Here is a 13,378-nt window from a genome sequence, read left to right as displayed (position 1 = left end):
TTTCCGCGTCAAAAACAGCGACCAAAATACTCTGTGGGAACTACACCTAAGAGTCTTGCAGAAGACACTAATCCCCAACTCTTAGGCCGGATTCACACGAGCGTGTGCGTTTTACGCGCGCAAAAAACGCAGCATTTTGTACGCGCAAAAGGTACATGACAGCTGTGTTTCAGCAGCGTATGATGCGCGGCCGTGTGATTTTCGCGCAGCCACCATCATTATGACACTCTGTTTGTATGTTTGTAAACAGTAAAGCACGTGGTGCTTTTCTGTTTTCATTCATAGTTTTGACTGCTGTTGCGCGAATCACGGGCGTCCCACGGAAGTGCTTCCGTGTGGTGCGCGTGATTTTCACGCACCCTTTGACTTCAATGGGTGCGTGATGAACGAGAAACGCACAAATATAGGACATGTCGTGAGATTTACGCAGCGGACACACGCTGCGTAAAAATCAGTGACTGTCTGAACGGCCCCATAGACTAACATAGGTCCGTGCGAGGCGCTTGAAAATCATGAGCGTTGCACGGATGTATATCACGTTCGTCTGAATAAGCCCTTCGGGTTGTATAAGCCAGGGTCTAAGGTATTTAGTGAGGTAAGGCTAGACCCCCATTATCCTTGGTGTGCTTTAGGGTACTAATACAGCTTGATTCTAGAATTGTGCCATACAAATCACACCAGCATGTTATTTATTTGTCTTAAAAAGAATTTAGGGATAGGGAGACACACAAGTTGCAGAGTATATAGCAATCTAGGGAGAATTATTATTTTGATTAAATTGATTCACCCCATAACCGATATCGGTAGGGTACTCCACACTCAGTTTTTTCCTTTATCCACTTTAAAGTAGAAGGATATTTAAAGGAGAGAATTCAGAGGTGGTTGGTGTAATTTCAATGCCCAGGTACCAAAAGTGTGCAACTACTGGAAGTGGTTAGCCTCTCACTTTAATTTCATCAGAGTTGTTGTCCAGTGGATAGAGCACTGACTTGTTTAATTTATGAGAAGGAGTATGAGCCAAAATAATCAATCAGATCTATGAAAGCTTGCATACTTAATGACCAGAGTCCTGTAGAAATAAAATGAAGTCATCGGCATAAAGTGCTAATTTGAACTCCACCTTGTTACAGGACAGGCCATAAATCGAGTGGGCAGTTCTGATGCGTATAGCCAGTGTCTCTATTGCCGTAGCAAACAGGGCAGGCCAAAGTGTTCAGCATCTGCCTAGGCAAAAAGAAGAGGATAGTTGGCTGTTAACCATAATGCAGCAAGTATAAAGCAGCCTCACCCATTTCAAAAATCTAGGCCCAAAACCAAAAGCATGCATGCAGATCCATAGGAAATCTCAACACTAAGGAGAGAAGGCCAAGACCTGGTCTCCAATGTTCATGTGCTGGACAAAATTATTTATTATTACTTTACGGAGCTTAATAGACCTGGCATAAAGCAAGTTTGATCACTGCGTACAACCGAAAGAATCACCTGATTTAACGTGCAAGAATTTTATCACATTTAGGCCTCGTTTACACGAACGTATTATACGCGCGTGCGACGCGCGTGCTTTGCACGCATGTCGTACGCACCTATATTAGTCAATGGGGCTGTTTAGACGATGCGTGAATTGCGCTCATTGCGTGTGCGCAGAAAAAAACTCACGACATGTTCTATAATCGTGCGTTTTTCACGCAGCACGCACCCATTGACTTCAATGGGTGCGTGAAAACAACGCATGCCACACGGACGGTCCTGCGTTGCATGCGCGAAAAACACGCAAGAGCTGTTATGTCCATTCTAATTAGTCTATAAAGCTGCACAAAGCTTCTCCAAACCAGGAAGTGCCTGCCTTTCTAGTGCGAGGGGGCAAGACTAGCCAGTGCCAGGAGAGTTGTCTGGGTCTATTTTGGAGTGTTTCACAGCCACATACTACAGCCATGCCGCGCGGGATGGATGTGGAGCGCCTCATTCTTTTTATCCAGGAGCATCCAGCAATATGGGATAATAGATGTGAGGAGTATCACAACCGGACGGTGAAGGAGGACGCATGGGAGTTGGTGGCCCAAAACCTCTTTGGCCAAGAGTGGGAGACAGGCCGAACCCGTGACCGCACTCGGTTGGGTGAGTACCTTGCATTTTCTGTCAATGCCTGTCATGCCTATTGAAAACCTGGGCCCTGTATGTGTATTGCGCACATGAGCACGAGAAACTTTGGTGGAGCAGGTGCTTCCCACGTCCCACCGCATTGCCATTGCAGGGCCCTTCATTTTGTAGTGAGAGGTGATAGTTCTGATGGCGTGTTTTGTTTTTGTTACATACACCAGTCCAAGATATCAAGACACGGTGGCGGAGCTGCCGTGATCAATTCAGGCGAGAGATGGGTGACAAGGGACGCAGCGGAGATGGGGCATCTCGCAAACGGCCCTACATTTATACTAAACAGCTGATGTTCCTGAAGGACATCATGGATATGCGCACGTAAGCATTTATGTCGTTGCATGAGTGTACTGTGTGTTTGTCCAGGTCCTGTCTGTCAACGTGTTGTTGTGGGCATTGTTAGATTTTGTACTCATAATTTTTTGCCTCCTTGTAGAACCACCGACAATTTGGAGGATACAGCAGAGGAGACTGACGTGGGGGAGTCTGTGGCCGAAGCCCCTGCTCCCAATATCCTGCCACCCAGCCCCGAGCCGACACCCCAGGAGCCCGCACCAGGCCAGTCAGAACGGCCGGTTGGCTCTCCAGCCCAGGAGCGGCCCGTGCGAGCCCGCAGTCGGCGTCTTCGTGCCCCACAGCCCTCCACATCTGCCCAGGTGGATACGCGGGTACTTGAGTATTTGAGGCGAGCCGCAGAGGAGGATGGCAATGATGCCTTTGGCCGCAGCATTGTGCCCCTCCTACGCCTGGTGCCGATGGACCTTATGGGCCGTCTGCAGGCGTCGATCGTCACATTGATCGACGCTTGCAGACCGCCACACAATCCCCATCCGTGTTTCACGGCAATCGAGCAGTGGCGAAATAGTTACATGCCGCCACCCACGGCCCAGGTGCCTGGCCAATTTCACCCTGTTCCCCATATGGCCCGTCCGCATCCATACATGCGCCCTATGGCTCCCCACTTCGCGGGGCCCACATTCCAGCCACCACATCAGCACCACTATGCTGGCCAGGAACAACCTTCCCAGCTCCAGGTCCAGCATAGTGGTGCTGAAATGCAGGCATATGCCTCCCCAGCCCAACTATATCAACACCTCTGAGTGTGTTGGTGCCAATATTTCTGGACGGCACTGTTTTGTGTGGTGCAGGGCTGGCCACGTATATTGTGTGATCCTGTTTTTCGTTTGGATTTCGTTACACCATGTTGGTGTGTTTGTTTTTTACCCCAAAATTTGGGATTTGTCCGAATACCTTAATAAAAAAAAAAAAGGTCATGGTTTGATTTCGTTTTATTATTCTTTTCGACCACCCAACAGAAGGTTTGGCACACATTTCCTTAGCCTACACTCTCACACACTTCTGGCCTTTTGGACCAATGCATGGACATGTGATATGAGGTTTTAGTTAATCTCTCGTGGTTTGACATGGCTTGAAAGGGATTCCAAAGTTTAGGTCCTGCCATGGGCCCTGAAGCAAAATAACTACACTTGCAATTGGACTTCCCTAACTGCAGTCCGCACAACAGGATATATGGCCAAAGTAAGTCGGCAACTGTGTAAAGTCCTGCTCAAACCCCGAGAGATATAAGCTCGCAACCCGCGTCAAGGGTCCTCATGTTTTGCGAGTCCCTACCCCAACCCCAACACACAAAAGAAACAAAACAAAAAATGCCCACATCTCAGGTCGGTAGTGAAGCGTCAAAAGAACATTCACCCCTTCACAGGTCATCAGCCCCCCACGGTGCTGGGCCAGATGGGCACTCAAAATATGCCGCCAAAGTATCACGAACTCGAAGGCCGGAGGAGACAGATCGCCCGAGAGGAATCACCGGGACATTGTCAGTGGTGTCTGCGTGTGTTATGATATAGTCAGCATCAAAGTTTGCATCATTAATGCGGCAGAAGTTATGCAGAACTACACCCGCTTGGATAACACGTGTGACATTATGCATGGACAATTGCATTGTTGACAGAAAGACACGCCACCTGTTCGACATAATGCCAAAGGCACATTCGACACATCGCCGAGCTCTGCCCAGGCGGAGATTGAACATGCGCCTACGGTCATCCAAGCCCCTTCTTGCAAAGGGACGCATGACTTGCCTTGTGAGTGCGAACCCCTCATCTGCCACGATTACATACGGGATTGGGGGCCCGCTGGAGCCTGGGAGGATGGAGGGTTCCGGCAACCCCAGTCGCCTATTCACGAGTCGCTTCCCCATTCTTGATGTACGGAATATGCGGGCATCTGCCGAGCTTCCATACGAGCCAATGTCAACAATAGTGAAACAATAATTAGTGTCCGCCAAGGCTAACAATACCATGGAAAAATACTGCTTGTAGTTATAGTATTGCGAGCCACTGCGTGGGGGCTTTCTCACACGAATGTGTTTGCCGTCAAGGGCACCAATGCAATTAGGAAATTCAGTAGCTCTAAGAAATCCCTCTGATATACTTAGCCACTGTTCTGTCGTGGGCTGAGGCATGACCGTGCTCTTTAAACTCTGCCACAACACGACACAGGTGGATGTGACAATGAACGAAATGGTGGTCACTCCCAAAAGAAATTCAAAATGCAACGAATGATAACTATTGCCTGTGGCCAGAAATCTAGAAAATAAAGAGAAAGAAAAAGTAAGGAAGAACACATGTTAGTGGGGGGCTGGTAAAGCAGACAGCAGCATGGACTAAGTTATAGCAGCTTCATACATACCTCAAGGTCACAAGCAGACGTTCCTCGGGCGAAATGCAGCGTCTCATGTTCGTATTCTGGAAGGTGAGACCAGAGCGAGTTTGCTCAAGCAGATGGTCAAATGTGGCCACAGACATGCGGCAGAAGGCTCGAAATTTGTCGGGATGCCTGCGTAAGTCCTCAAACAGGGTATGGAAATGCCCTTTTATTGTACGTTGGGCCACAAGTGGGTGAACCCAAATGCGACTTCTTCCAGGCGTGTGGTGCTGCAGCATGTGTCGGCGCTGGCCAAACCGACGTGAGATCATCCAGAGAAGAAGCACACGCGCCAGTGCTGGCGAAGCCATAATAGTTGTGTGTCAAAGCGATTCCAATTTGAAGGGAAAAACAAACACTGTGGTTTCTGCAGAGGCGGAAATAAGCTTGCAAACAGATTTCTACCAGCAAGCAGGGGTTGGGCCAGCTGGCCTATTTGTAGGCGGGCGTCCCACTAATCCCCTCTGCGTTTTTTACGCGCGATGCAAACGCTTGTCGTGCGCGCGTTTAAAACGCAACAAGGCTGCGTATACGCAGTGCATACGCCATGCATACGCGCGCAAAACGCAGCGTTTTTTGCGCGCGCAAAACGCATACGCTCGTGTAAATGAGGCCTTAATCATTACTAATTTATTGACACAAAAAAAAAAAATTACAACAACTTCAGAAGTTTGGAAGGGGGCACAGAGGGAGCTCAGACTCTTAGTAACTGCATCTTTGTATATGAATGTTAGGGCAGAGCTCTGTACTAGAAATCAGAGGATCACATTACACTCAATGCCTTAATGAAAAACTTCAGGACATTGGGCCAAATTAAAAAATATATATTTTGCCAGCAGCAAAAAGTATCCGAATTGTACAGATCTGCATGAATTTGGTGCTATATATTGGCAGATGCCAAAAATCATTAATTATGGCAGAATATTTAAAGGGGACAGCAGTGACATGCAAAGTTATCAGATACATGATCCATTAGAGAGGCTCTGTCACCACATTATAAGTGCCCTATCTACTATATAAGGAGATTGGCGCTATAATGTAGGTGACAGCAGTGCTTTTTATTTAGAAAAACTATCTATTTTTACCACTTTATGAGCGATTTTTTTGCTTTATGCTAATTAGTTTCTTAATTCCCAAGTGGGCGTGTTTTTACTTTAGACCAAGTGGGCGTTGTACAGAGGAGTGTATGATGCTGACCAATCAGCGTCATACACTTCTCTAAATTCATTTACACTGCACTAGCGATATAGTTATATCGCTATGTGCAGCCACAAACACAAACACTAACATTACTGCAGTGTCCTGAAAATGAATATACATTACCTCCAGCCAGGACGTCGTGTGTATTCAGAATCCGTACACGTCTGTAGCGTCTCTGTGAGATTTACAGCAAGGCAAACGTAATCTCGCGAGATTACGATGTAACCTGTCATTTCAAACGAGATTACGTTTGCCTTGCTGGAATCTCACAGAAAAGATTCAGAAGTGGTCAGGATTCTGAATACACATCACGTTCTGGCTGGAGATAATGTATATTCATTATCAGGACACTGCAGTAATGTTAGTGTGTGTATGTGGCTGCACATAGTGATATAACTATATCGCTATCTGCAGTGTAAATGAATGGAGAGAAGTGTATGACGCTGATTGGTCAGCATCATACACTCCTCTGTACAACGCCCACTTTGTCTAAAGTAAACACACGTCCACTTGGGCATTAAGAAACTCATTAGCATAAAGATAAAAATCGCTCATAAAGTGGTTCAAAATAGATTGTTTCTCTAAATAAAAAGCACTGCTGTCACCTACATTATAGCTCCGATCTCCTTATATAGGAGATAGGGCACTTACAATGTGGTGACAGAGCCTCTTTAAGTCCCACCGGTGTGTGACAAATGAAATATTGCAACTTACAATGCCATCTCAGCTGCAGGATGTGCCATTTCAACCTTTAATAAAAACCCTTCTACAATCCTGAAGCGCTTTTACCATAAGGCAAATGGTACACCTACACAGGGAAACCTGGCAACAGCACCACTTGAAAACTAAGGAGGAGCAAGGAGTCATCAGCTCCCTGCTTTACCATTCTCTGCAGTAGCCCACAGGTGACTGGGTTTGGGGCCGGCGGCGCGATGCAATGATGGCACAGTACAGGACTTGGGCGGCCTGATGCAGGCAGTGCGATGATATCACTGCATCAGTGTCACGGCTGCGGGGAATGTGGACCCACTGAGCCACTCCGGCATAACAGAGTAGCAGCTGGTCAAACAAAATGTCAATGACAGTCACTAGGGCGAGTTTACCTGGATAGCTGTGTTGTGCTGGATAATCAGAAGCTGGCTTGTGCCGAAATAACGAAAGCTGGCTTTTGCTGGACAAATGGACTTGTCTCGAATACAGGACACGGAAACTGTAGTCGTCATGGGCACTGGTGTTGACATGGACACCGGACACAAATACCTAAGTCTTCATGGACACTGGACAAAGCACGGACACCAGACATGGATACTGAAGTGGTCACGGACACTGGACTTCAAACAGACACCAGATACGGATACTGAAGTCGCCATTGAAACTGGACTTGGCACGGACACCGACATGGATACTGAAGTCATCACGGATACTGGACTTGGCATGGACACTGGACATGGATACTTAAGTCGTCACGAACAGTGGACTTCACACGGACACCGGACTTGACACCGAACACGAATACAGGATAATGCTAGGGAACATTTGCAGACTAACACAGGGTTAGACAGAATATTGTTCAGGCAATGAGGAAGTGGGCAGAGCTATTTTTAAAGTCCCGAGTGTGCTGGGATTGCTTAGGCATGATGTTCCTGGTGCGCGTGCTGGCCCTTTAAGACCAGGGACGAGCGCGCGAACCCTGCAGGTATCTGCAGGAGGAGAGAGCAAAGTGCAAGTAAGGGTAGTAAGTGGCGGATGCCAGTGGTCAGCACCCGCAGGCATTACAATCACTTCGCCTGCCTTGGGTATAGTGGCCTGTGGCCCACTCTACCTGTGCTCCTAGCGGCCCGGCACAGACCAGAAGTAACCCCAGCTGCTCAACTCATTGTGGGAACAGAGCAGAGTATCAGGTTTTTATTTTATTTTCAGGACTACGGCTAGAATGTGGGGACCACAAAAGAGAGCTTTATTGTGTATATGTGTTTGGCCACAGAAGGGTTATTTCTGTGCATGGGCACTAATTGTGTGGCACTATTATTTTTTGGGGAACTATAGTTCTTTTGCTGTTTTTTTTATTTTTTCCGATATTTCTCAACTACAGTATTTGGGAACACTATACAATACAGCAGGATCAGTGAGGGTATGTTCACACGAGGTCATTACGTCCGTAATTGACGGACGAATTTCGGCCGCAAGTACCGGACCGAACACAGTGCAGGGAGCCGGGCTCCTAGCATCATAGTTATGTACGACGCTAGGAGTCCCTGCCTCGCTGCCGGACAACTGTCCCGTACTGTAATCATGTTTTCAGTATGAGAAAACTTCAGTACAAGCATAACTATGATGCTAGGAGCCTGGCTCCCTGCACTGTGTTCGGTCCGGTACTTGCGGCCGAAATACGTCCGTCAATTACGGACATAATGACCTTCTGTGAACATACCCTAATAGGGACAAATGGGGAAGAAAAAGGTACAGCATTGAGGGTAGTAGCAGGATGTAATGTTTGTGTAGATGATGGGAAATAGGTGGGGAAGGTGCTAGAAAAGCAAAAAGCCAAAGATGTCTAGGCTGCATATTCTGCAGAGACGAGTCGCGGCTGCAAGAAGTCTCCAAGTAGGTCTGTGCCGGAAAAAGACGGAAGGGGAAAATCAAGACTGCAATCTGAGAATACTGGAACTTTGAGTTAAAACTTTCTCTTTCCTGTGTCAAAAATATTATCTCTAAATATATATAATTGTTTATATGATGTTTAGGTGACTGTAAAGACATCGGAAGACAATTAACAATGTTTGGCAGGGAAGGTGGGCCCACTCATGAAACCTTTGCACTGGACGCACTAATGTGTTAAACCAGCCTTGCTACAATCTATAAAAACTTCCACATGTGGTTAGCTGGTCAGGTGCTTGGCTGTATCAGACCCTGGTGAGAAGACAAGTGCAGTAAGTTTGTTTATTCGGTTGCCAGACTATTGAGTTTCCTGCCTCTAGTCTAGCTCATTGCTGCCTTACAAACTATTGCTGCTTATCTGTGTACTGAACTTGTATTAATTCCTGACCGTATCTTAACCTTACTCTACAAACTGTTATAGCTTATCTGTGTACCTGACCAATAAAAATAGTATGAAGAATAACTGCGCTTTAAAGAAAAAAAAAAAATAAGACGTCAAAATTATTTTGGATAGTCCAACAAATTAAATATTAGAGCCTAGCTCCTGTACCAGGTCTACTTGATATTATCCCTGGGTTGCTTTCAAGCCTTGATAAAGGCCTTCTTAGACATTTCTTGACTACAGCTAGAACAGTGAGGGTATGTTCACACGACAACGCAAATTACGTCTGAAATTACAGAGCTGTTTTCAGGCGAAAACAGCTCCTGAATTTCAGACGTTTTTGCACGTGCACGCGTTTTTCGCAGCGTCCATTACGGACGTAATTGGAGCTGTTTTTCAATGGAGTCAATGAAAAACGGCTCCAATAACGTCCCAAGAAGTGTCCTGCACTTCTTTGACACGGGCGTAATTTTACGCGCCGTCTTTTGACAGCGACGCGTAAAATTACAGCTCGTCTGCACAGAACATCGTAAGACCCATTGCAAACAATGGGCAGCAGTTTGCCGACGTATTGGAGCCGTATTTTCAGGCGTAATTCGAGGCGTAAAACGCCTGAATTACGTCTGAAAATAGGTTGTGTGCACATACTCTGATTCCTCGCCACTGGAAATCAACCAATGCTCCTTCTCTGGGTGAATGGGTGGTGGAGGTAAACAATATCATGAGGATGGAGGAACTCATGTCAGACAACTATGGTACATAGATCTGATAGATTTATCCGCACAGGACACAGAGAAAACATGGCTGTATGAGTTCTATTTTTTAACTCAATAAGTTTTTTATTGAAATTTTCAACACAAAATTAACAGACATTTGCTATCCAATGCATAAGATGTATAATACTTGCATTATCAGACAAATATATTATACAGACATACAATACAAAGAAATAATCCAGAAATAACACAGTACCTATGAAGTAAAACCTTACATTTGAAATAACACCGTACATATGAACCATTCCCTTACGTATGAAATACTCTCCTATCTCTCCTCCTGAATCATAGCGTATTAATCTATTTATTGCTATATTCTCCTCTTATTTGTATTTCCTCTTTAAGAAATAAAGTTATAGACGCTACTTAACCATGAATCCCATTCTGTCTCATATTTAGCTATTGAATGATTCTTATGTGCCATCATTTTCTCGTACGAGCCTGTGCTGTTGACATGAGCTATAATTCCTGTTATTGAGGGGATTGTTGGACTTTTCCAAAAGTTATTGCTAGTTTGGTCGCAATAAAGATATGCGCAGCTATTATTCTAAATTCCCTCGGAATCTCTTTAATGTTTAAAAAAAGTAGTGCTAGTGAAGGGGAAGGAACTATTGTAATCCCTATAATGTCTGACAGTAACTGGAATGAGGCCTTCCATATATTTGTGAGTAGTGGACAATTCCATAAAATATGTATCAAAGTTCCTCTACCTCCGCAGTTTCTCCAACAGTAGTGAGAAGCATTTGGGTATATGCGTTGAAGTTTATCTGGCGTGTAATACCAACGGAGTATCGTCTTCATCACTGATTCATAATGAAGAGTGCATTTCAAGTGCTTCGCTATAAAAGTAAGTGCACCATTCCACTCTTGCTCAGAATGTACACACATAAGTTCCCTCTCCCAGGCCATGAAAGATGAAGACTTTTCAAATGTGTTTTTAGATCCCAAGAGATCATACAAAGGCCGCAATCCTTTCAAATGCCTTCCAGTTTGAGCCCATAATCGGAAAATGTCCGCATTGGCTGTAACCTCAAACGGACACTCCGCTTGCATGAGATGTCTAATTCTCAGAAATTTGTAAAATTACGTATTCGGGATACCAAATTTGGTATGTAAGGTATAAAATTGTACCAATTGGCTCTGCTCTATCAAAGATGACATCTGTGTCAGACGCTTTTTCTTCCAAGACCGGAGGTCTAAGTCAGGAATAAGGAACTCTAGAACGTCTACCGGTGAGATTGGGAGTATAGAGAATGAGGATGTACCGCTTAATGTGTGAAAGTTTGCCCAATTCTGTAAGGAAGTAGCTAGAAAATATGGCAGTTGAGAGTTATGTGTTTTAGTATGTAACTTTGCTAGTAGAAGAGCTTTTAAATTGTTTATAGGGGATACTGATGTTTCAATGTGTACCCAATGTTTGGAGGTGTCACCCTCCCACCAATCTTGCAATTGGGATATCTGGGTAGCTAGATAATAATGTTGTATATTTGGTAAACTCAAGCCCCCATATTTTTTCCCTTTATTCAATAGCCTAGCTGCTATTCGCGGCCTACTCTTTTGCCAAATATACGCGTTTACCACTTTATTTGCTTTATTGAAAAAGGAAAAGGGCATTTTTATCGGCAATGTCCGGAACAGGTATAGTAATTTCGGAAGTACTAACATTTTAAAAGCTGCTATGCGACCTATCCACGAGACTTCATGTGTAGCCAATTGTTTCAGCTCTAACTCTATTTGGGATAGCATAGTATAATAATTGGTTTGATATAACTGCAATATTTTAGGAGTGATATTTACCCCCAGGTACTTTATGTGTGATTGTTGCCAATCCAACTGGAATTCCCCTCTCATATACTCTCTGTCCGACGATGAGCAGTTCAAGGGTAGAGCTTGGGATTTTCCCATGTTAACTTTGTAAAACGCTATCTGTCCAAATTTCTGAATGATCTGAAATGCAGCTGATAATGAAGTTTCTGGTTTTTCTAAGGTTAATATTATGTCATCTGCGTATAAGGATATGCAATGATCGCGTCCTCCTATTTTTATCCCTTGAATCTCTTGGTGTTGTCTAATAGCTTGAGCTAATGGTTCTATGGATAGGACAAAAATCAGAGGTGACAATGGACATCCTTGCCTTGTCCCATTTGTTATCTCAAAATCTTTGGATAATGCACCATTGACGAAAACTCTCGCCGACGGAACAGTATATAGAGCTTTGATTGTATTTGTAATAGAACCTTCAAATCCCATCTCCTCTAAGACCGCAAAGACAAATGACCAATTAACCCTGTCAAAGGCTTTTTCTGCGTCTAGAGTTACCATAACTGCTTTAGTCCCTTTCCTGTCTACATAATCTAAAATATTAAGAACCCTCCTAGTGTTTTCCGTGGCCTGCCTACCCTTAACAAAACCAACCTGGTCCCTGTTGACCAAAAATGGGATCACGTCTGTCAAGCGGTTTGCTAAAACTTTGGCGTAGATTTTTAAATCAGAATTAAGGAGGGATATGGGCCTAAAGTTTTGCGGTGAATCAGGTGTTTTCCCTGGTTTCGGGAGTGTCATTATCACTGCACTCAGCATTTCTTTCGGAAAAGAACCTTTCATTATTGCGTGTTTCAGGATTTCAAACAGGTGAGGGAGGAGAGCTTCTTCAAAAGTTTTATAATAGGCTCCAGATAAGCCATCAGGACCAGGAGCTTTATGAAGCGGGAGAGCCCTGATTATTTTGGAGACCTCTGTCTCTGACAAGTGGAGGTTGAGATCTTCTAATTGATGGGGTGATAAACGTGGGAGTTTTAGGTCAGTCAAGAAATCTTTGACGACTTGTTGGGTTGGTTGTGGATTAGTTGTATGGGATTGTAAATTATATAGGGATTCGAAGTATTCCTTAAATTTCTGTGCTATATCTTCCGGTGAGTATGTTTTGGTATTACCCAGGGGATCTTTTAGAAAAGGTATCTTACTTTTCACCGCCCTAGCTTTTAATCTATGCGCCAGAAGCTTACTAGCTTTATTATCCTGAGAGTAAATAAAGAAGCAAAGGGCACGGCGCCACATAGTGCAGGTCAATCAGACTAAAAATAAATGTATAACGTAGTTAATATGCTCACCACGTGGTAGTAGGTAAAGGCAATATATAACTCCACTGTGCTGCTGCCAGGATCCAAAACCGGTGAAAACGAATGGTCACCGCTAATTGAAGCAAACGAAGGAAGAAAAAAGGAGGATCCTATAGGGCGCTGCTGCGTGGTTGTGGTGGAAAGTCAATGAAAAAATAGAAGATATACCCTCAAAAAAGAAGCATTTCAGAATATTGACTGTCGCTTTTTAGAGATTTACATTTTGGAGAATATTGCACCCAGAGGTTTGAGATTACTTTTCAATAACCCTTACCCCGTGGATGCAGCTTTCAGTCTTGATTGGAATACCTATATCAAACAGTGTCATATGGGTTTTTTGGAGAGATTATTTAACAAAAGAACCT

General features: G+C 44.6%; 1 protein-coding gene across 1 annotated transcript; it reads left to right on the top strand.

Annotated features, from left to right (window-relative positions):
* The first annotated feature begins 1,596 nt into the window (after positions 1–1,596).
* LOC142751067 (uncharacterized) lies at positions 1,597–3,433 on the top strand. The gene is made up of 3 exons (XM_075860036.1): positions 1,597–2,115; positions 2,319–2,472; positions 2,588–3,433. Exons 1-3 carry the CDS (start codon positions 1,932–1,934, stop codon positions 3,249–3,251), a joined length of 1,002 nt encoding a protein of 333 aa, XP_075716151.1. The 5' UTR covers positions 1,597–1,931; the 3' UTR covers positions 3,252–3,433.
* Positions 3,434–13,378: the final 9,945 nt, after the last annotated feature.

Source organism: Rhinoderma darwinii, chromosome 3, assembly GCF_050947455.1.
Source record: "Rhinoderma darwinii isolate aRhiDar2 chromosome 3, aRhiDar2.hap1, whole genome shotgun sequence".
Lineage (NCBI taxonomy): Eukaryota > Metazoa > Chordata > Amphibia > Anura > Rhinodermatidae > Rhinoderma > Rhinoderma darwinii.
Note: the sequence above shows the minus strand (reverse complement) of the source record. Positions and strands in the feature narration are given on the sequence as shown.

Bases quoted from the DNA above. Each gene is read 5' to 3' on its own strand.
- LOC142751067 (XM_075860036.1), top strand. From the start codon at position 1,932: ATGCCGCGCGGGATGGATGTGGAGCGCCTCATTCTTTTTATCCAGGAG. The intron at 2,116-2,318 runs GTGAGTACCTTG...TACATACACCAG, and splicing joins CCGTGACCGCACTCGGTTGG to TCCAAGATATCAAGACACGG. The intron at 2,473-2,587 runs GTAAGCATTTAT...GCCTCCTTGTAG, and splicing joins GACATCATGGATATGCGCAC to AACCACCGACAATTTGGAGG.